We start from the raw sequence: 20,023 nt of genomic DNA on the forward strand, positions 1-20,023 counted from the left end.
AACGTGGCAAGCTGGCCGATGATAAGGGCCAGCTCCAGGCCGGGGTGGAGTGCCTGAAGGGGCTGGTGGCCGCGGCGGAGGAGACCCGTCAGGGGGAAACCCGTCATCGCGAGGAGGCCGAGAAGACGACCGAGGCCAAGGACGTCGAGCTGAAGGCGGCCCTTGCCCAGGTCGCCGACCTGGAGAAGGCACTGGAGAAGCGTGACCGCACCATTGCCTGGGAGCGGCGTGGTACGTTGCTCGAAGCGCAACACCTGGAAGAGTCCTTCTCCAGTAAGTACTTTTCTTGGGTTCTGCCGGGTTAGGATCCCGGCTTCTTGTCCTTGGTGATTTTTTCTGACTTGCTTCGCTTTCTGGCAGGGGCCTTCGTGGAGACGCGCCAGCTGGCGGAGGAGGCCGTCCGCTTTCAGCGACACCCGCAGGGAGTCGTCAGCTTCGAGACCGACCCACATGTGGCTTGGACCTTTCCCGGAGATCGTGACCGCCGTCGAGGCTCGTCTGCGAGTCTTGGGCGAGCAGATGGGGCGGCTCTCTGAGGCCGGCGCGGCGATGACGGCGACCCTGTGGCCAGGTTCCGTTGCACCGAACAGCTTCACACGGCTGGCGCGGTGGTTGGAGGCAGGGCCGGATCGGCTCCATGACTGACGTGATTCTGCCGCTCGTGCTGGTGCCGAGATGGCACTCCGATTTGCGATGTCTTGGCATCCGGACATGTCGCTGGATGCGTTGATGGGCCAGCGAGCCGACTCAGAGAGCCAGCTGCAGGAGGAGGCCGGACGGATTGCTGCCCGGGCCAGCTACATCACCGGGTTCGCCTTCCATGACGAGTTCCGGCCGGAGCGGGTGGAGGATGGTGGAGTCGTGCCTGTCGACGACTACAGCCTGCTTCTGGACGACCCGGAGGGCAGCTCCGAGGAGACAGACATCTACCGTGATGCTGGTGTCGAGGAGGACACCGGCACCTCGAGGAACCCGGAGGTCACCGAGGGGGAGCCATCTGCCATGTGACCTGGTGCTGGAGATGCCCGAGGCTGTCCTGCATTGACTTGGTACAAATCTCTGTTAGGTAGTAGGTCCACCCACCCACTGGGGGTGCTTGGGTGTAATGAATTCTGGCCTTGGGCCTATTTAAATTTGAACTTGTGATGTGTAAATTTCGTGAATGTTTGCGCCTTTGCTTTTCATCTTTTGAGCCGTTTTCTTGCGATTTTCCCCTCTCGGGCCTCCCTCCCCCCCCCCCCCCCCCCGCAACTCTGACGGCCGAGGCTCCGGTCCGTGACAAGGAGTTCGTCCTTTGAGAGGAGCGCGCGGTACTTAGGCCTTTGAAGCGTTGAGTGCGAGCGAAACACCCACTGGGCCGGCTGGCGGCAATCCGGCGAAGCCGGTTAGCGAGCAGCCGGTCGTGCGACAATTTAAGAAATGGCAGGTCCGGGTTGGGTAACTCGGCGGTCCTTGGCTTAGTGTTCATGGCGCGCTGGTGCTTTGACCCGTTGTGCTTGCCAGCCGACAGCCGAAGCCGGTTCTGTGGCCTAGGGCAAAGTGGGGGGCCGCGGCGACCTTAACGCGTCAGGATTCACTAAGGCAGGTGGCGGGTGGTGGCTAAGCCGGCCAGCCCCCGAGCCCCCGGGTCGTGCGAGTCGAACCGATGGCCGGGTTGGTAATGCACAAAAGTAGGAGACACAAATAGCTTGGTCGGAAAAGGGCAGCCCCGAGCGTCACTCGGGGACTCCATAGTTTTCATATGATTACAAAAGGCGGTGATACATACGTGCACACAGCTAACTGTAAAATGGGCGGAGTAGTTATGTGTTCCACAATCGGGTTGTTTCTTTGCCGGCGGTGTCTCTCTTGCGCTTGTTTGACTTGCGGGCGTCGATGAGGTAGTAGGCGTTGCGGTCACACAAGGCCTTGCTGACGATGAATGGGCCCTCCCATGGAGGGGACAGCTTGTGCTGGGCGGCTTGCTCTTGGACGAGTTGGAGGACGAGGTCTCCCTCGCGAAAAGCGAGGGGCTTGATCTTCTTGTTGTGGTAGTGCCTCAGGCCTTGCTGGTAAATGGCTGAGCGGCTGAGCGCTAGGAGACGTGCTTCTTCGAGCAGGTCGGCGCCATCTTCGCGGGCTTCTTTGGCTTCGGCTTCAGTGTACATCACGATGTGCAGCGAGCCGAACTCGACGTCGGTCGGGATGACGGCTTCGGCTCCATAGACAAGAATTGGGTGAACCCGGTCGACCAGTTTGGCGTGGTGCGGAGGCTCCAGAGGACGGACGGCAACTCGTCGAGCCAGCTACCGGGTGAGTGGATGAGCGGCTCGACGAGCCGTGGCTTGATGCCCGATAGGATGAGGCCGTTGGCCCGCTCGACCTGGTCGTTGGACTGCGGGTGTGACACGGATGCCAGGTCGAGGCGGATGCCGGAGATGGAGCAGTATTGCGTGAGCGCGCCTTTGGCGAAGTTGGTGCCGTTGTCCGTGATGATGCTGTTTGGCATGCTGTAACGTACCGCGATGTCTTTGATGAATCAGACGACCGTCGGGCCGTCCACCTTCTTGATTGTCCTTGCTTTGATCCATTTGGTGAACTTGTCCACCGCCGCCAGCAAATGTGTCATGCCGCCTCGAGCGCTCTTGAAGGGCCCTACCATGTCGAGTCCTCGGACCGCGACGGGCCAGACGATCGGGATTGTTCAGAGTGCTGAGGCCAGCTGGTGGCTGCGCTTGCTGAAGCGCTGGCATCCCTCGCACTTGAGGACGAGTGACTCGGCGTCTTGGAGGGTCGTGGGCCAGTATAAACCATGGCGGAAAGCCTTGGCCACCAGGGACCGAGAGGCGGCATGGTGGCCGCATTCGCCCTGGTGTATGTCGAGGAGGATCTCAATGCCCTGGTCATGTTCGATGCAGCACTGGAACACGCCAGTGGAGCTACGCTTGACGAGCTCGTTATTGATGATGTTGTAGGCGGACGCCCGGCGTTGCACTTGTCGGGCTTCGGTCTCGTCCATGGGGAGAACCCCGTTCTCTAGAAACTCCGAGATGGACAAGGCCAAAGATGGGGCCGTTACCACAGCGAAGACGGCCACCAAGGCGGGTTCTAGAGCGGCAGCCCCCGAGCCGGGGTGAGCAGCCCCCGGGTCAGGGATGGCCGCGGCCGGGTTGAGGACGACGGCGGCTGGGTCAACAGCTTCAGTCCGCGGGCCAGGTTCGGCAGTCCCCGGGCCAGGCTGAGATGCGGCCGGGTTGTCCGGGACGTAGATGGACTCGGAGTCCGGAGACGGCTTGACGGACGGCTTGTGCAGGTGCTCGAGGGAGACACCGGGCGGGATGGACTGCTGGGACGAGGCAATCTTGGCGAGCGTGTCGGCCGCCTCATTTTCTACGCGCGGGACATGGAGGAACTCGCAGCCCACGAAGAATCCGGACAGCTTCTAGACGAGGAAGCGGTAGCTTGCCATGTTGGGGTCGCGGGCGTCCCACTCGCCGGAGCACTGCTGCACCACCAAATCCGACTCGCCGTAGCATAGGATCCGCCGGATGCCGAGTTCCTTGGCAAGCCAGAGGCCATGCACAAGGGCTTCGTACTCGGCGACGTTGTTGGAGGCGGTGAAGTGGATCTGGAGCGCGTATCGGAGCCGATCACCCTTCGGGGAGGACAACACAATGCTGGCCCCCAGGCCGAGTGCATCTTCGATCCGTCGAAGTGCATGCGCCCGTGTGTTGAGTCCGACGAACTGTACTGGGTCTTGGTCCAGTCGACGAGGAATTTGGCCAGGGCTTGGGACTTGATCGTAGTGCGAGGCTCGTAGAGGATGGTGTGGCCGGCTAGCTCGAGCGCCCACTTGCCGACCCAGCCAGAAGCGTCCCGGAACCCGATGATCTCGCCGAGGGGTGCCATGCTGACCACCGTAAGAACGTGCTCTTGGAAGTACTTCTTAAGTTTGTTGGCGGTGAAGTACACGCCATAACACATCTTCTGGTAGTGCGGGTAATTCTGCTTGGAGGAGGAGAGCACCTCGCTTAGGTAGTAGACTGGGCGCTGGACAGCTTGGATTTTGCCCTTCTCTGTTCGCTCGACCACCATGAAAGTGCTGACTGACCGCGAGGTGGCGGCAATGTAAAGTAACAGCGGCTCCTTCTCAGCTGGTGCGGCCAGGACGGGTGCGGTAGAGAGCATTCGCTTGAGGTCCCTGAAAGCTTCGTCCGCCTGGTCGTTCCATTCGAACGGTGTCGTCTTCTTCATCAGCTGATATAGGGGCAAGGCCCTCTCGCCCAGCCGGCTGAGAAACCGGCTGACCGAGGCCAAGCAGCCGGTGAACTTCTGGACATCGCGCAGCCGAGCCGGCTTGCGCATGCCCTCGACGACCATGATTTTCGGAGTAAATGACCACGGGTAGCCTAACCGACTCCCCCTGGCTCTTCAAAAATTATCGGGCCGATCGAGCCTTCAAGCACCCAAAGCACAGGGCTGCCTTCCCCTGGCCGGCTATCTCACAGGCCGACTACTAGAAGGAGGCCCGGCCCTAAAACCCTCCCAAAGAGAGCCACAAGAAGGCCGACTCCAAGAAGCCGGCCACAAGAAGACCTACTCCACGATGCCGGCCACAAGAGGGCCGGCTCCCGGCAAGCGGCCAAGATTGCACCCTCAAGGACTGCACCCACATAACGGTGATGAGACGGGGCGTGGCTACAACAAAGCCTGCCACCCTCGAATCCTGGAGCACGCATGGCCACAGTGCGCCGTACGGGGCGGCCATCCCCCGTCCGGCGCGGCACTGTTGCCATGTTGACCATGACGCCACCGACGACAGGCTGTCAGTACGGCCCGCGGGCGGCGGGCCCCTTCAGCCAGAGAGACGCTCGGAGGCGGCCAAGCCTCCCCCAGTCGGCCTGGGGTGTAGCCGGCTACCTCACTCCCTCGAAGTATGTGCATCATTAAGGAGACAAGACGAGGTAAGGCTACAGTGAGAGCCCGCCAGACGGCGGCACTGTAGCCATGCTTACCTCTGCAAAGCCCTCATCATCAGGGGCGAGACTACAGTAACCAGCCGCCAGCAAGACCCCCAGGTGGTGGGGCCGGCCTGTCGGCCAAGAGGCCGGCAGCCGGCGGGACCCACCAGTCGGCGGGCCTCAGCGGCCGGCGGAGAAGCCGGCGAATGCAGACACTGACGGCCTGGACCCGCATCCAGCCGGATTACCATTGTACCCCTAGGGGGTAGGCCTATATAAACCCCCCAGGGCACCCACGCAAAGGGTTGATCTCTTAGAGTTTTAGACACCACATACAGAGAAGAGGAGAGCTGGCCTTGCGCTTCTTCTTCCTTTAGCCAAACAGCTCAAGGAGCCACTTGTAGCCACTTGTGTTGATCTAGTGATCATGCGGAGACCCTGCAGAGCAGGACTAGGGGTGTTATCTCCACGGAGAGCCCCGAACCTGGGTAAGATTCGCCGGCGTGCATGTCTTCGCCTTATCCCGTTTCCAGGCAGCGGTGATGTCTTACTGGCTCCCACAATGATAAGCCACCCGTTGGCATATGTCGCACCTACCACCCGACATTTGGCGCCCACCGTGGAGCCAGGTGCACCGTCGTCCAGAGACCTATTCTGGACGGGAACCTTTTTCCTTCCCAGCGAGCGTAGCCAGCCCGACACGCCCGATGGCGCTTGCCCCGACGCGCTGCAAGGCGTCGACGATGCCTGCGCGGCGAGCTGCCTCGCCAATCTTCTTGGCGAGGCTTGCATCTCCGACGAGCCTGCGTCCGACGCGGGCGCAGACTGCCCCGAGAGCCGCCTCGTCAGCCTCCTCGACCAGCTTCACGTCTCCAGTGAGCCTGTTGTGGATTTGGAGTCGGTCGGCTCCACCGACCCGATGCTTGTCGACTCCGATACGGCATCGCTTGACGCCTTCCCCACCAACATGGTGATCATCGACGACCCTCTTCCTCGAGCCGACAGTGGCAGCAGCGCTATCACTGAGGTGCTGGTCATCAGCCACGGCGCCGCCTCAAGCGAGAACACCCGCGACGCCCTACAAGCGGCGCTACACGACTTGTCCGCCCCCATCCCGGCCGACGCCGACGCCGAGACACTGGAGGGCACGCCGCCTCGCCCTCATCGCGCATGGCCAGAAGATAGCATCCATGAGACGCCACACTGAGGCTCACCAGCGCGAAGTCGACCGCACCGCCTTTGGTACGCCGCCTCCTGGCGGGCCGAGCCAAGCCGGCATCGTCAAGAAGTGCGGCGCGGCCATCGCCAGCATGCTGGGAGCAGACTGCCCAGTCTATGCCACGCCACTCGAGAACCTGCGTGCCACTCAGGCGGCCGTAGACGAGTTGAACAGGCTGGGGGCCGACGAGCTCCCCTACATGACTAGACGTATCCAGCAGCTGATCGACGCGGCCGCAGAGCGGCATGAAGCCAGCGTTGGCGCTGAAAGTCCTCCCCCGCGCCGAGAGCACGGCGTGAACTCGCGGAAGCCGACTGCAGACGGCGCCCGCGCGAAGAAAAGACAAGGAGCCGGCTTCTAGCCGCAGTCGGACTCGGCTCACTATCAAGCGCGACGCAGAAGGCCGCCCCCGAGCTGTGGAACGACGAGGCAATCCGCCTCCTCCCCTGCCTCGTGGGGAGAGATATCCCACCCCGCCGCCTGTTACGCTTCCGACTCTTGGCGACCAACTAGGCCACCGCGAAGGAGTCGGCGAGAATGACGCCCGCCACCGGATCGATCGCCTAGCGCGATCCCTGGCGCTAGAAGAAGAAGATGATGCCGGCCCGCCTTGCTTTGGCCCCCGCATCTGCGACGAGCCCTTCCCCAAAGGGTTCTCACTCCCAAGAGACACACCAAAATACAACGGCTCCGTAAAGCCGGAAGACTGGTTGATCCATTACTCCACCGCAGTCCGCATAGGAAACGGCAATAGGAGCGTTGCCATGAAGTACGTCCCGCTCATGCTTGAAGGCACGGCACGCATCTGGTTGAACAGCCTCAAGCCCTACAGCGTCAACAGCTGGCTAGACTTCACGAAAGTCTTCATCCGCAATTTCACAAGCACATACAAGCGGCCTCCCAAGCCCCGCCAGCTCTCCTTGTGCGTCCAAGGGCCCAGCGAATCAACTCGCGACTACCTCACGCGTTGGGCCGAGCTCCGCAACTCCTGCGAAGGGGTGCACGAGGTTCAAGCCATAGAGTACTTCACCGCCGGGTGCCGAGAGGGCACCCTCCTCAAGCACCGGCTCCTCTGCGACGAACCGTATACCCACGATGAGCTGATGATCATATCAGACAAGTACGCCACGGCTGACTCTTCAATGAAGACTGAGCTTCGAGTGGATGCCTCTGGAAAGGTGCTCGCTCCGGCTCCCAAGACGCCGGCTGGGGACTCCAACCGACGCCCGTACCCAAACAACAACAAGCGCAAGGCCCCTATGCCGCCTTCCACCAGTCGACAAGTAGCCAAAGTCGAAGACAAACAACCTGAAGGGCGGCCCATGCCCAAGAAGCAGAAGGGCGGCAGGCCGGCTTTCTCCTACGAGTAAACCCTTGATGCCCCCTGCAAGTTCCATAGCGGCGCGAAGCCGTCCAACCACACGACTCAGAAGTGTCATTGGCTCACGCGAATCTCCAAAGGCGAAGGGATGGCGCCGCCTCCACTTGCTGGCCAGCCACCTCCAGCCCCTTAGTAGCCAGCTGCTCGACCAGTAGTCGGAGCTATTCAAGACGAGTTCCCGGACGAGCATGCCGCCTACGTCGTCTTTACAAGCCAAACTAAAGACAGGCGCAGTCGGCGCTGACAACACTAAGAAGTCAACGCGGCCGCCTCTAACAACCCAGAGTTTATGCATTGGTTTGAGAAGCCTATCAGCTAGAGCCGGGCCAATCACCCAGAGGTGATGCCGTCTCCCGGCTCTTATGCATTGGTGTTGGACGCCACCCTCGCGACAGAAAGGCGAGCTGCTCGTTTCTCCCGTGTACTGATTGACGGTGGGAGCAGCATCAACATACTGTACCGTGACACCATGGAAAAGCTGAACATCAAGGCGAAGCAACTCATGCCAAGCCGGACTGTGTTCCATGGCATCGTACCCGGCCTGTCCTGCTCACCAATCGACAAGATCAAGATAGATGTTCTCTTCGGAGACAAGGATCACTTCTGCCGAGAAGCAGTCTGGTTTGAAGTGGTGGATCTAGAGAGCCCTTACCATGCGTTGCTTGGCCGACCTGCCCTGGCCAAGATCATGGTTGTGCCCCACTACGCCTACCTCAAGATGAAGATGCCAAGTTCAAAGGGGATCATCACCATAGCTGGAGACTACAAGAAATCCTGTGAGTGTGCTGCAGCCAGCAGCCGGCTGGCCGAGTCCCTCGTGATTGTTGAAGAAAAAAAGATGCTGGACCGAGTCGTGGCCATGGCCGGCAAGGAGCCGGCCCTGTCCCCTGACCCCAAGGAATATGATGCGCAAGGCTCCTTCCAGCCCGCCAAGGAAACAAAGAAGATACCTCTGCACCCAGAGAACCCGGAGAGGTTTACCGTCATTGGAGCAAACCTGGACAGCAAATAGGAAGGCGAGCTCGTCGATTTCCTCCGTGAGAATCGGGACATCTTTGCATGGTCCCCAAAGGACATGGCGGGTGTTCCGAAGGATTTCCCCGAGCACAAGCTACACGTCCGAGCAGACGCAAAACCAGTCAAACAACCTCTCCGCCGACTCTCGGAGGAAAAGAGAAGGATTGTGGGAGAAGAGAAAGCCCGGCTTCTGGCAGCCGGCTTCATTATGGAGGTGTTTTTTCCAGAATGGCTTGCCAACCCGGTCCTTGTATTGAACAAAAAAATAAATGGCGCATGTGTATAGATTATACCAGCCTCAACAAAGCCTGCCCCAAAGATCCGTTTGCCTTACCTCGAATCGATCAAGTGATAGACTTCACAGCCGGATGCGAGCTGTTCAGTTTCTTGGATGCTTACTCAGGCTACCATCAGATCAAGTTGGATCCAGCCGACCGTCTGAAGACCGCCTTCATCACACCATTCGGAGCTTTCTGCTACCTGACTATGACATTCGGCTTGAGAAATGCCGGTGCCACTTTTCAGCGTTGCATGCAGAAATGCCTCCTCAAGCAACTCGGCAGAAATGCCCATGTCTATGTAGACGATATTGTGGTGAAGACGGAGAAGCGCGGCACCATGCTAGAAGACCTCAGAGAAACATTTGACAACTTGCGCCGGTTTCAGATCAAGCTCAACCCTGAGAAATGCGTGTTCGGAGTACCAGCCGGCCAGCTTCTAGGCTTCTTGGTCTCCGAATGCAGCATCGAGTGCAACCCAGTGAAGATCAAGGCCATAGAGAGAATGGAGATTCCTACCAAGCTGCGAGACGCCCAAAAGTTTATCGGGTGCCTGGCCTCCCTGAACCGCTTCATCAGCCGGCTAGGAGAGAAGCCTCTCCCCCGGTACCGACTCATGAAAAAGTCCACCCACTTCGAGTGGAACGACCAAGCAGACCAAGCTTTTCACGAGTTGAAGAAGATGCTGACCACGCCACCAGTCTTGGCGGCGCCAACTGAGAAAGAGCCCATGCTCCTTTACATTGCCGCGACTAGCTGAGTGGTCAGCACAGTTATTGTGGTCCAACGCCCAGAAGAAGGCCGGGCTCAGTTAGTCCAGAGGCCGGTGTATTATTTGAGCGAAGTACTATCAACCTCGAAGCAAAACTACCCGCACTACCAAAAGATGTGCTATGGAGTATACTTCGCTGCCAAGAAGCTGAAGCCCTACTTTCAAGAGCATCCCATCACGGTCGTATGCACTGCCCCGCTTGCCGAGATCATAGGCAGCCGGGATAAATCTGGCCGGGTGGCCAGGTGGCCCATTGCGCTGGCTCCTTACACGATCTTCTACCAGCCTCGCACCGCCATCAAGTCCCAAGCATTGGCCGACTTCCTTGTCGACTGGGACGAGACCCAGTACCTACCGCCGGCTCCCGACTCCACTCATTGGCGGATGCACTTTGATGGATCCAAGATGCGCACTGGCTTGGGAGCCGGCATCGTCCTCACCTCTCCCAAGGGCGACAAACTCAGATACACATTGCAAATTCATTTTGCCACCTCCAACAACGTGGCCGAGTATGACGCGCTCATACATGGGCTCCGGCTAGCCAAAGAGCTCGGCATCCGCCGGATCCTGTGCTATGGCGACTCGGATTTGGTAGTCCAACAATCATCCGGCGACTAGGACGGCAAGGACTTAAACATGGCGAGCTACTGATTCCTCGTTCAGCAAATCAGCGGATACTTTGAAGGATGCGAGTTCCTCCACGTGCCACGGGCCGACAACGAGCAAGCAGATGCCCTGGCACGAATCGGCTCCACCCGACAAGCTATACCAACCGGCGTGTCTCTCCAACGCCTCCTCAAACCGTCTGTCAAGGCGTCTCCAGAATCAAACTCCATCTTCGTACCGCCTGACCCCGATGCAGTCGGATCCGACATGGGGAACCCAGCAGGCGGCTCGCGGACTTCGACAGGCGGCCCGGGAACTGCCGTAGTCGCACCCGGCTCGGGGACTTCAGAACCCGGCCCGGGGACTGCAGCAGTTGGCCCGGGGACTGCAACGACACAACAGGCGGTGGCCGACTCCAACTCTTCACCACCCAACCCACCCACCCTGGTCGCAGTAGCCGTATTGGCAATAGAAGAAGTCACAGCTCCATCATGGGCCCAACCCATCCTCAACTTCCTGGTAAACAGAGAGCTACCGACTGACGAGATCTCGGCAAGACAATTTCAACGCCGAGCCGGAGCATACACAATAGTAAACAAAGAACTCGTTAGGCGCAGCGTCACTGGAGTCTTCTAGCACTGCGTCGAGCCAGAGAAGGGCATAGCAATCCTCAAGGACATCAACCAAGGCGAATGCGGCCACCACGCGGCCTCAAGATCACTTGTCGCCAAAGCTTTCCGCCATGGGTTCTTCTGGCCGACTACTTTGGAAGACGCCAAGGAATTAGTCAAATACTGCAAAGGGTGCCAAGTCTTCAGCTCCAAGCAACACCTGCCGGCTTCTGCACTCAAGACCATCCCCCTCACCTGGCCCTTTGCCGTCTGGGGACTGGACATGGTGGGCCCATTCATGACGGTGCGCGGCGGCATGACACATCTGCTTGTCGCCGTGGACAAATTCACCAAGTGGATTGAAGCGAAGCCAATCAAGAAGCTGAACGGGCCGACTGCCGTGACATATATCGCAGATATCACCACCCGGTATGGCGTACCACACAGCATCATCACCGACAATGGCACGAATTTTCCCAAAGGAGCACTGGCACGTTTCTGTGCGACACAGGGCATCCGACTGGACTTAGCGTCCGTTGCCCACCCGCAGTCAAACGGCCAAGTCGAGCGAGCAAACAACCTCATCCTCTCCGGCATCAAGCCCCGACTGGTCGTACCACTTGAGAGTTCGGCCGGCTGCTGGTTCGACGAGCTGCTGGCCGTCCTCTAGAGTCTGCGTACTACCCCGAACAAGTCAACCGGCTTCACCCCTTTTTTCCTTTAATATGGTGCCGAGGCTGTCATCCCAACTGACATTGAGTTCGACTCACCTCGGGTCACCATGTACACGGAGGCGGAGGCCAAGGAAGCGCGAGAAGACGATGTTGACCTGCTGGAAGAGGGTCGGCTGTTAGCACTCAGCCGGTCCGGCATCTACCAGCAGGGTTTGTGCCGTTACCACAACCGGAAGGTCAAGCCAAGATCCTTCCAAGAAGGCGATCTTGTGCTCCGGCTGATCGAGCGAACAGCCGGCCAACACAAGCTCTCAGCCCCTTGGGAAGGCCCCTTCGTCATCAGCAAGGCCCGAGGTAACGACTCCTACTACCCGATCGACGCACAGAAGCCGAAGGCACGCAAGAGGGATGATTCCGGCAAGGAGTCGGAACGACCATGGAACGCCAACCTCCTCCGAAGATTTTACAGTTAAAAGCAGTATGTACCACGCTACCTTTTGTATTAAGTACAAGACAACGGGCCCCCCCCGAGGAGCACTCGGGGACTACCCTCTTTTATCTATGTATGACGAGTGTCATACCTTTGAATGTATTACTACATTTGTTTTCCTGTCCGGCACCGGGTTCGATCAGTCGGCCCGAGGACTTGCCGCCTTGAGTTATATTAAAGTTCTACCTGCAGTCAGACAAGTAGTGTGCCGGCACCCAAGCCCTCTCTTGTTGAAAGTCGCAGCTCGAAGAATCAACTGTCCGACTGGCAAGAGTCAAAAGGCAGGAAAGGATGCCCACACGAAAAATGGCTTAGGACTAACGAACTTATATAACTCAAGCCGGCCTCCCACCCCGCCAACCGGCTGTCAGAACAGCCGGCTGGCCGGCTTCCATTCACCTTGCTACAATCTAAGAAAGCTAGAGTACTTGCCCTCCCAAACGGCCAAGCCCTTCCCCAGCCACAGACTGCAGAGCAGCTGTCCGGCTGGGAAGGCGGCGACCAAGGGAGGGCGGCAAAGGAAACAGCCAAAAGGATGAAAAGCAAATACAATCGGAAGCCAAGCACATGCATGATTATATTTACAGAAAAGGCCTTCGAAAGGCCGGCATTCAACATAGTTTGAATACACCCCCAGTGGTTGGAACTGCGCAAACTTAACAAATATTGTTCAAAGAGTAATAAACAGGAAAGCAAAGGTGGCGGATCAGGCCAAAGGTGCAACAGGCGAGCCAGGCAGGTCAGTGGAGATGGCAGTGCTGGCTGGAGGAGTGGCCGGCTGGCGAGTCTCGGCTTGATCATCACCGGCTGCAGGCGGCATGCTCGCACGCGCCTCGTTGCTGGAGGCACGATCAAGCTTAGGCTGGCCGGTTGCTCCACCGTCTGGCACGGCGTCTTCACCATCCTCTCCCTCCTCCTCTTCGCCCTCATCACTGGAGTCGATCTCCTCCGCCGAGTCCTCACCATTCGCTGGGTTCAGCCCAAACCACTCCTCCGGCTGAGCAACGCCGTCATCATCCACCTCAGGGGCAAAGGCACTGGTGTCGGTGTAGTCGGCGATCGTCGAGGCGCGCTGGATGATAGCCGGCCGCACAGCCTCCAGCTCCTCGTCGGCCTCCTACCGCCAGGTGGTCAGCTGGTCCAAATACAGCCCAGGATACCAAGCTCGGACGAACTCCAGCGCCCGCTTGGTGCCTGGCCAAGCTGCAGAAGCCTTCCAGGCCTCGAAGCGGCCAACCGCTACCTCCAGCCAGTCGGCAGTCCGATTGGGGGTACGGGGAACCACCTCGCCGGGCCAGAGGACGGCCAGTATTTGTGCCCTAATGCGCTGAAGACGGCGGAGCATGCGGTGAGCCGGCTGGAGGCGGGCTTGGATCGCCAGAAGCCGCTCCTCAAGCGACCGGCGAGCATCCGGCGCGATCTCAGCTCCAGCCTGCCTTTGCGCATCGCGGTGGGCCTCGATAACTTGGCTGGCGGCAACAGAGTAACCAGGGAAGTACTCTGCACAAGTAAGAAAGGAAGAGAAAAAACACAAAGTCAGAAAATGGACCAAATGGCAGGCGGCAAGCAAAGGGACGAAGAAGAAGGCGGCCTACCGTCAACCAAATCTTCGATCTGGCCGTAGCCGTCGCTCAGCGCTTGCCTTGCCTCAGCCCAGCTCGCTGCCTCGGTCTCATATTCGGCTTGGAGGGCGGCCTCGCTGTCCTGCGCCGCCTTCAGGGCCACCTTATGGCTCTCCTCCTGGTCGGCCAGCTTCTTGACCAAGCGGTCACGCTTCTGAGCCAAGGCATTGTACTCGGCTTCCTTGGCGCGAAGGGCGGTCTGGGCCCCACCCAACTGCTCCCTCAGGTCGGCATTGGCCTTTGCAGATATGATAAAGAATAAAAAAACAATAAGAAAGAAGTCGCCAGGAAAGATCCGGCCCGACTGCTCAGCAGTCGGCCCGAATCTCGGGGACTACACCCAGTGGGTGCGCTGACGCGCCCCACATGAGATAAAAGATGAAGCACTTACTCCCGCTCTCAGTCAGATCAATGGTCTTCTGGTTCAGCTCCCAGGCCTGGGAGTTGAAGGTAGCCGCGCGGAGGTTGTGATAGTCCTGCAAATAGGACAGAGGAGCGAATAAGAACAAGATAGCAATCGAAGTCTACTAAGAAGTTCCAAGCCGCCTGCTCAGCAGCCGACTCGGAACTCGTGGACTACACCCAGTGGGTGCGCTGACGCGCCCCCACGGAAGAAATCAAGAACAAGAAACAAAAAAGCGGGAAGACTCACCCGAATGGCCGTCCGCGTCGCGAGGAACTCTTGAGTATACTGCTTCAGCACGGTGGCCTGCCATTGAAGCCGGTTCCGGACTTCTTGCGCCGCCATGTTCAGCACGGCCGTCCCACCACCCGGCGTCCACCCCGGCGAGCTGGCACTGGCCGTCTCCAGATCCTGGGCCGACGAGCTAGAGCCCGCGGCCTTCTGCGGGTCCGGCGCCGAAGTCGCCTTCCTTGTGCGCCGGCGCGATGGCTACCGCACCACAAGGTCTGACCTCGCAGCCGGCTCGCCTCCAGCCAGTTGCACGGGCGGCGCACTAGGCCGGCTGCCTTGGTCCGCCCCAGTCGGCGATGGCGGTGCTGCCTCCCTCTCCAGGACGACGATGTCACCCTCCTCCCTCTCCATCACCGGCTGGTTGCCACCGGTTTCCTCCGGCGGGGGCACCAGGATCTCGGGCGCCACAGCGCAAAGGGGGACGACAAGCTGCGGAGGCCGGTTACGCAGGGCCTCCACCGCCCTCTCTGTGGCTGCAACCTCCGCCTGAGCCTTGGCCGCTGCGTCGGCTTGTGCCTCCGCCGACTCCTCCGCCGTCTCCTGCGCCGCCTTGGTAGCGGCCGCCCTCATCTCCTCCGCCTCCCGTTCCTCCCGCGCATTCCGCTCCATCTCTGCTTGAAGCTCGGCACGGGGGTCCACGCGGCGGGCGCTTGCAGATCCTCCCGCCGCTCCAACCACGGAGGCGGCAGCGGTCCGCTCAAGAGAAAGCGGAGCCCTGTTTTTTTAAGTCAAGACAAGGACTCAGAAGGATATCAACAAAAAAGAAGAAGGAATACGTGAGAGAATTGACACTTACGCCGAAACCATTTGTGGCTGCTTCACCACCTTGCGGAAGCGGGCATCCTTCGCGGCTGCCTCGTCCCGCTTGGTCGCCGCCGTCGCGCTCGTGGGCTTCTTCGGCCGACTGCCGAATAGGCTCGGCGCGGCCCGGCGCTTCTGCGCGCCGCCTCGGACAGCCGACGCGGCAGATGAACCCGCACCATGATGATCGGACGCCGGCTGGCGACGCGGGACGACTTTCGCCTCGTCCTCATCCGGCCAGTCGTCGAAGCTGGCTCCAAGCCCGGAGCCGCCTGCCTCACCGCCTCCCCCCACGGTGTCGTCGTCTAGAGCGGCGGCCCCCAAGTTTGGGTCGTCCAAGTCGTGCGTCGTCCGGTCGAGAAGATATTGGCGCTCCACCCCCGCTGCCCCGGCTGCCGGTCGGAGGAGGGGGCTCTATCAAGACAAACCGACTGGTCAGAGTCGGCCAAGAGAAACTTGGTGACAAAAGTAAAGAAGAGAAGAAAAAGAAAGCTTACCATAGGCGGGGGATTGGCACGGGAGTAAGGCTCCTTGCTAAACTGCCACTCGTCGGTGAGCTTGCAGTTCGCAAGGTAGTTCACCATGTGAGCTACCTCGCATGAGGCATCTCCTTGGTACACAGCCGACTCAGATCGAGTTGGCCGCTCATTTGACAAATCATATGAGGGCGGCCTTAGAGCGGGAGCACCCGGCGCGCCACGAAGGCGGCCAGCAGGTCGGGCCCGGTCAGGCCCTCCGACTGGACCATTACCCGGAGTCGCGCGACGGCGGCGGCTCCAGCAGGCGACAACGTTTTGCCCCGATAGGACCATTGGGGCGGCCTCCCAGCCGGCGGGCCGGCTACATAAGCCGGCAGGTTGACGAAGTCGCCTTGCGGAGCGACATTCTTCACATAGAAGTACGATTGCTGCCAGAGCTTCACCGATTGGATCAGTGTGATGGGAGGAAAAGGGTTGTCGGCTACCGGCCTCCGCATCGCGATGAAGGCGCCGCTTTGAGCCGGCACGCCCCTCATGGCGGTGCCGAGCTTGGTCTGGAAGAATTCTCCCCAGAGCTCGATGGTGGGAAGGACTTCGAGAATTTCCTCGCACCACCGTGTTTGGATTGAGGTGGTGCGGCTGGAGCTGGTAGAAATCGAGAAAGGAACAGAAGAAGCCGCTCGCAGGCAGGCCGAGGCCGCGCAGGCAGTGCGAGCGGAAGATTACTCACTCGCCCTCCTCCGGCGCCGGCGAGATCTCCCTCTCCGACGCGAGACGGAACCTCACATGATCCCTGCTGGGCAACCGCTGTGTCTTGCGGAGGAAGTCGATGTGGTCCGCGTGGACGTTGGAGCCGTCCCAGTCTCCGCCGTGCGACATGAGGGCAAGAAGCCGATGAAAAAGGTGCGGCGATGGCGAAAGCATGGCCCCGCGGCGGCGAAGCTGCGGGGTAGTGTGATGACTAGAGGGACGCCGCGGTGGCGAGGGGCTACAGCGATGGAGAGGAAGAAGAAGAAGATGGCGGGGCGAGGGCGAGCGTGCGAGCGTTTGCCGCTCCTCCTCCTCCCCATATTTATAGCCTCGTGCGGCGAAGCCGAGGAGGCGAGGCGCAGGGGGGGACGTGGGATTGACTGCGCCCACTCCCCCAAGTCTCGCGATTATTGCGCCCTAACGGCATGCGGAAACTGCCGTTGGAAGGCGAATGGCCCGTTTTGGGCCACAGAAGATCCACACCTAGGCCGAGGCATGGAAGTGGCAGGCCCCGGCCTGCGGCAGCGTCCCGTCGCGCGCGTGGGCTGGCAGGCTCTTCCAGCCGGAGGGCGCCATGTGGCATCCGCGCCAGCAGGTTCCCGCCTTCAGACTTCAAAGCCTCACCAAGACGGCGCACCTGATCAAAGCCGGCTCCTAGCTGCTCGCTCTTCAAGATAGGAAGCTGATTGAGCTTCTCGTCCTCCTTTCAGCCATGAAGCCCAACCAGCTTCGGGGACTACTGTCAGAGTAAATGACCACGGGTAGCTTAACCGACTCCCCCTGGCTCTTCAAAAATTATCGGGCTGATCGAGCCATCAAGCACCCAAAGCACAGGGCCGCCTTCCCCTGGCCGGCTATATCACAGGCCGACTACTGGAAGGCGGCCCGGCCCTAAAACCCTCCCGAAGAGAGCCACAAGAAGGCCGACTCCAAGAAGCCGGCCACAAGAAGACCGACTCCACGATGCCGGCCACAAGAGGGCCGGCTCCCGGCAAGCGGCCAAGATTGCACCCTCAAGGACTGCACCCACATAACGGTGATGAGACGGGGCGTGGCTACAACAAAGCCTGCCACCCCCGAATCCCGGAGCACGCATGGCCACAGTGCGCCGTACGGGGCGACCATCCCCTGTCCGGTGCGGCACTGTTGCCATGTTGACCATGACGCCACCCACAACAGGCTGTCAGTATGGCCCGCGGGCGGCGGGCCCCTTCAGCCAAAGAGACGCTCGGAGGCGGCCAAGCCTCCCCCAGTCAGCCTGGGGTGTAGCCAGCTCCCAATAGCCGGCTACCTCACTCCCTCGAAGTATGTGCATCATTAAGGAGACAAGACGAGGTAAGGCTACAATGAGAGCCCACCAGACGGCGGCACTGTAGCCATGCTTACCTCGGCAAAGCCCTCGTCATCAGGGGCGAGAATACAGTAACCAGCCGCCGGCAAGACCCCCAGGCGGTGGGGCCGGCCTGTCGGCCAAGAGGCCGGTAGCCGGCGGGACCCACCAGTCGGCGGGCCTTAGCGGCCGGCGGAGAAGCCGACGAATACAGACACTGACGGCCTGGACCCGCATCCAGCCGGATTACCATTGTACCCCTGGGGGGTAGGCCTATATAAACCCCCAGGGCACCCATGCAAAAGGGTTGTTCTCTTAGAGTTTTAGACACCACATAGAGAGAAGAGGAGGGCTGGCCTTGCCCTTCTTCTTCCTCTAGCCAAACATCTCAAGGAGCCACTTGTAGCCACTTGTGTTGATCTAGTGATCATGCGGAGACCCCGCAGAGCAGGACTAGGGGTGTTATCTCCACGGAGAGCCCCGAACCTGGGTAAGATTCGCCGGTGTGCATGTCTTCGCCTTATCCCGTTTCCAGGCACCGGCGATGTCTTACTGGCTCCCACAATGATAAGCCACCCGTTGGCATATGTCGCACCTACCACCCGACATTGATCTTCTCCGGGTTTGCCTCAATGCCGCGCTCCGAGGCGAGGAAGCCGAGTAGCTTTCCGGCCGAGACGCCGAAAACGCACTTCTCCGGGTTGAGCTTGACTTTGTATTCGCGCAAGTTGGAGAATGTTTCCTTCAGGTCATCGAGGAGCGTGAGGTGCTCCTTGGTCTTCACCATGATGTCATCCACATAGACGTTGATGTTGCCGCAGAGTTGCGGCAGCAAGCATTTCTGCATGCAGCGCTGGAAGGTGGTGCCGGCGTTCTTCAGGCTGAATGACATGGTCATGTAGCAATACGCCCCAAAGGGCGTGATGAAGGACGTCTTCAGGGAGTCGGCCGGGTCCAGCTTTATCTGTGATAGCCGGAGTATGCATCCAGGAAGGATAGGAGCTCACACCTGGCGGTAGAGTTGATGACTTGGTCGATCCGCGGGAGGGCGAACGGATCCTTGGGACATGCCTTGTTCAGGATGATGTAGTGGATACACATGCACCAGGTCTTGTTCTTCTTCAGGACGAGGACTGGGTTGGCCAGCCACTCGGCGTGAAATACTTCCATGATGAAGTCGGCTGCCAAAAGCTTGGTGACCTCTTCACCAATGGTTCTTCTCTTCGGAGAAACGTCGCAGGGGTTGACGGACAGGCTTGGCGTCCTTGCGGACGTGGAGTTTGTGCTCGGCGTACTTCCTCGGGATACCCGGCATGTCCTTTCGGGTCCATGCAAAAATATCTAGATTCTCACAGAGGAAGTCGACGAACTCGCCTTCCTATTTGCTGTCGAGGCGGGTGCCTACGACAACGTACTTGCTACAGCAGGGGTCTTCTGGGTTCAGCTTCACTTTCTTGGTCTCCTTGGAGGGCTTGAAGGAGGCCTCGTCAGCCGGATCCTCGGCCGCGATCGGCACGGCTGACGTCTCGTTGGCCAAGCCGACAATCCAGTCGAGCTAGTGCCGCTCCTCGGCTATGACCAGCGACTCGACCAGCTTGGCACCGTCTCGGGCGCACTCCAGAAACTTGCGGTAGTCGCACGTGATCGTGATGAGGCCCTTCGGACCCGGTAGCTTCATCTTCAGGTAAGCGTAGTGGGGGACCGCCATGAACTTGGCGAGCGCAGGTCGGCCCAGCAGCGCATGATACACGTTGGACAGGTCCACCACCTCAAACCAGATCGGCTCGCGTCGAAAGTGGTTGCTGTCGCCGAACAGGACGTTGAGCTGGATCCGGCCGATCGGAGAGCCGGAGAGGCCAGGAACGATGTCGTGGAAGATCGTCCGGGTCGGCTCCATGTCTTTGGCCTCGAGGCCGTGCTTGATCATGGTGTCGCGATAGAGGATGTTGATGCTGCTGCCGCCGTCGATGAGGACTCGAGAGAACTTGCACGTGCGCCAGGTGCAACGATGGTGGGGTTGAGGACAAGGGCGTAGCCACCCGGGTTCGGCATGACGGCCGGGTGGTCTTCCCGGGTCCATGTGACCGGGCGTTCCGACCAGTGCATGTACTCCGGCTTGGCCGGGATGACGGTGTTCACCTCCTGCCGAAGGAGGCGCTTGCTGCGCTTCTCGTCGCTGAGGCTGGTGAAGACAACGTAGGTTGCGTTCTGGGCCGGGTAGGCGTCGTCGCGCATCACGCCACCAGTCGGAGGCGGCAGAGGGGGCAGAGGCTACTGCCCCGCTCCCGAAGCCGGGGCCGGAGGAGGTGGGATGTCGCCCCTCATGATGCGCTTGGTGATGGCGCACTGCCGAAGCGTG

The 20,023-nt window shown here is 60.0% G+C and overlaps 1 protein-coding gene across 1 annotated transcript; it reads right to left on the reverse strand.

Moving 5' to 3' along the window:
- Positions 1-2,683: 2,683 nt before the first annotated feature.
- LOC141027293 (uncharacterized) lies at positions 2,684-19,591 on the reverse strand. Its single transcript, XM_073504284.1, has 4 exons — positions 19,367-19,591; positions 18,449-18,628; positions 3,726-4,197; positions 2,684-3,369 (listed from the first exon to the last, which is right to left on the reverse strand). Exons 1-4 carry the CDS (start codon positions 19,589-19,591, stop codon positions 2,684-2,686), a joined length of 1,563 nt encoding a protein of 520 aa, XP_073360385.1.
- Positions 19,592-20,023: the final 432 nt, after the last annotated feature.

The sequence above is a fragment of the Aegilops tauschii genome, chromosome 7 (genome assembly GCF_002575655.3).
Source record: "Aegilops tauschii subsp. strangulata cultivar AL8/78 chromosome 7, Aet v6.0, whole genome shotgun sequence".
In the NCBI taxonomy this organism is placed as follows: domain Eukaryota; kingdom Viridiplantae; phylum Streptophyta; class Magnoliopsida; order Poales; family Poaceae; genus Aegilops; species Aegilops tauschii.

Coding starts and splice junctions, on each gene's coding strand:
- LOC141027293 (XM_073504284.1), bottom strand. CDS start 19,591: ATGATCAAGCACGGCCTCGAGGCCAAAGACATGGAGCCGACCCGGACG. Junction 4,198..18,448: donor TCTATGTGGATGACATCATG/GTGAAGACCAAG, acceptor TGGAACGACCAG/GCGGACGAAGCTTTCAGGGA. Junction 3,370..3,725: donor CTGGACCAAGACCCAGTACA/GTTCGTCGGACT, acceptor TCCCGCGCGTAG/AAAATGAGGCGGCCGACACG.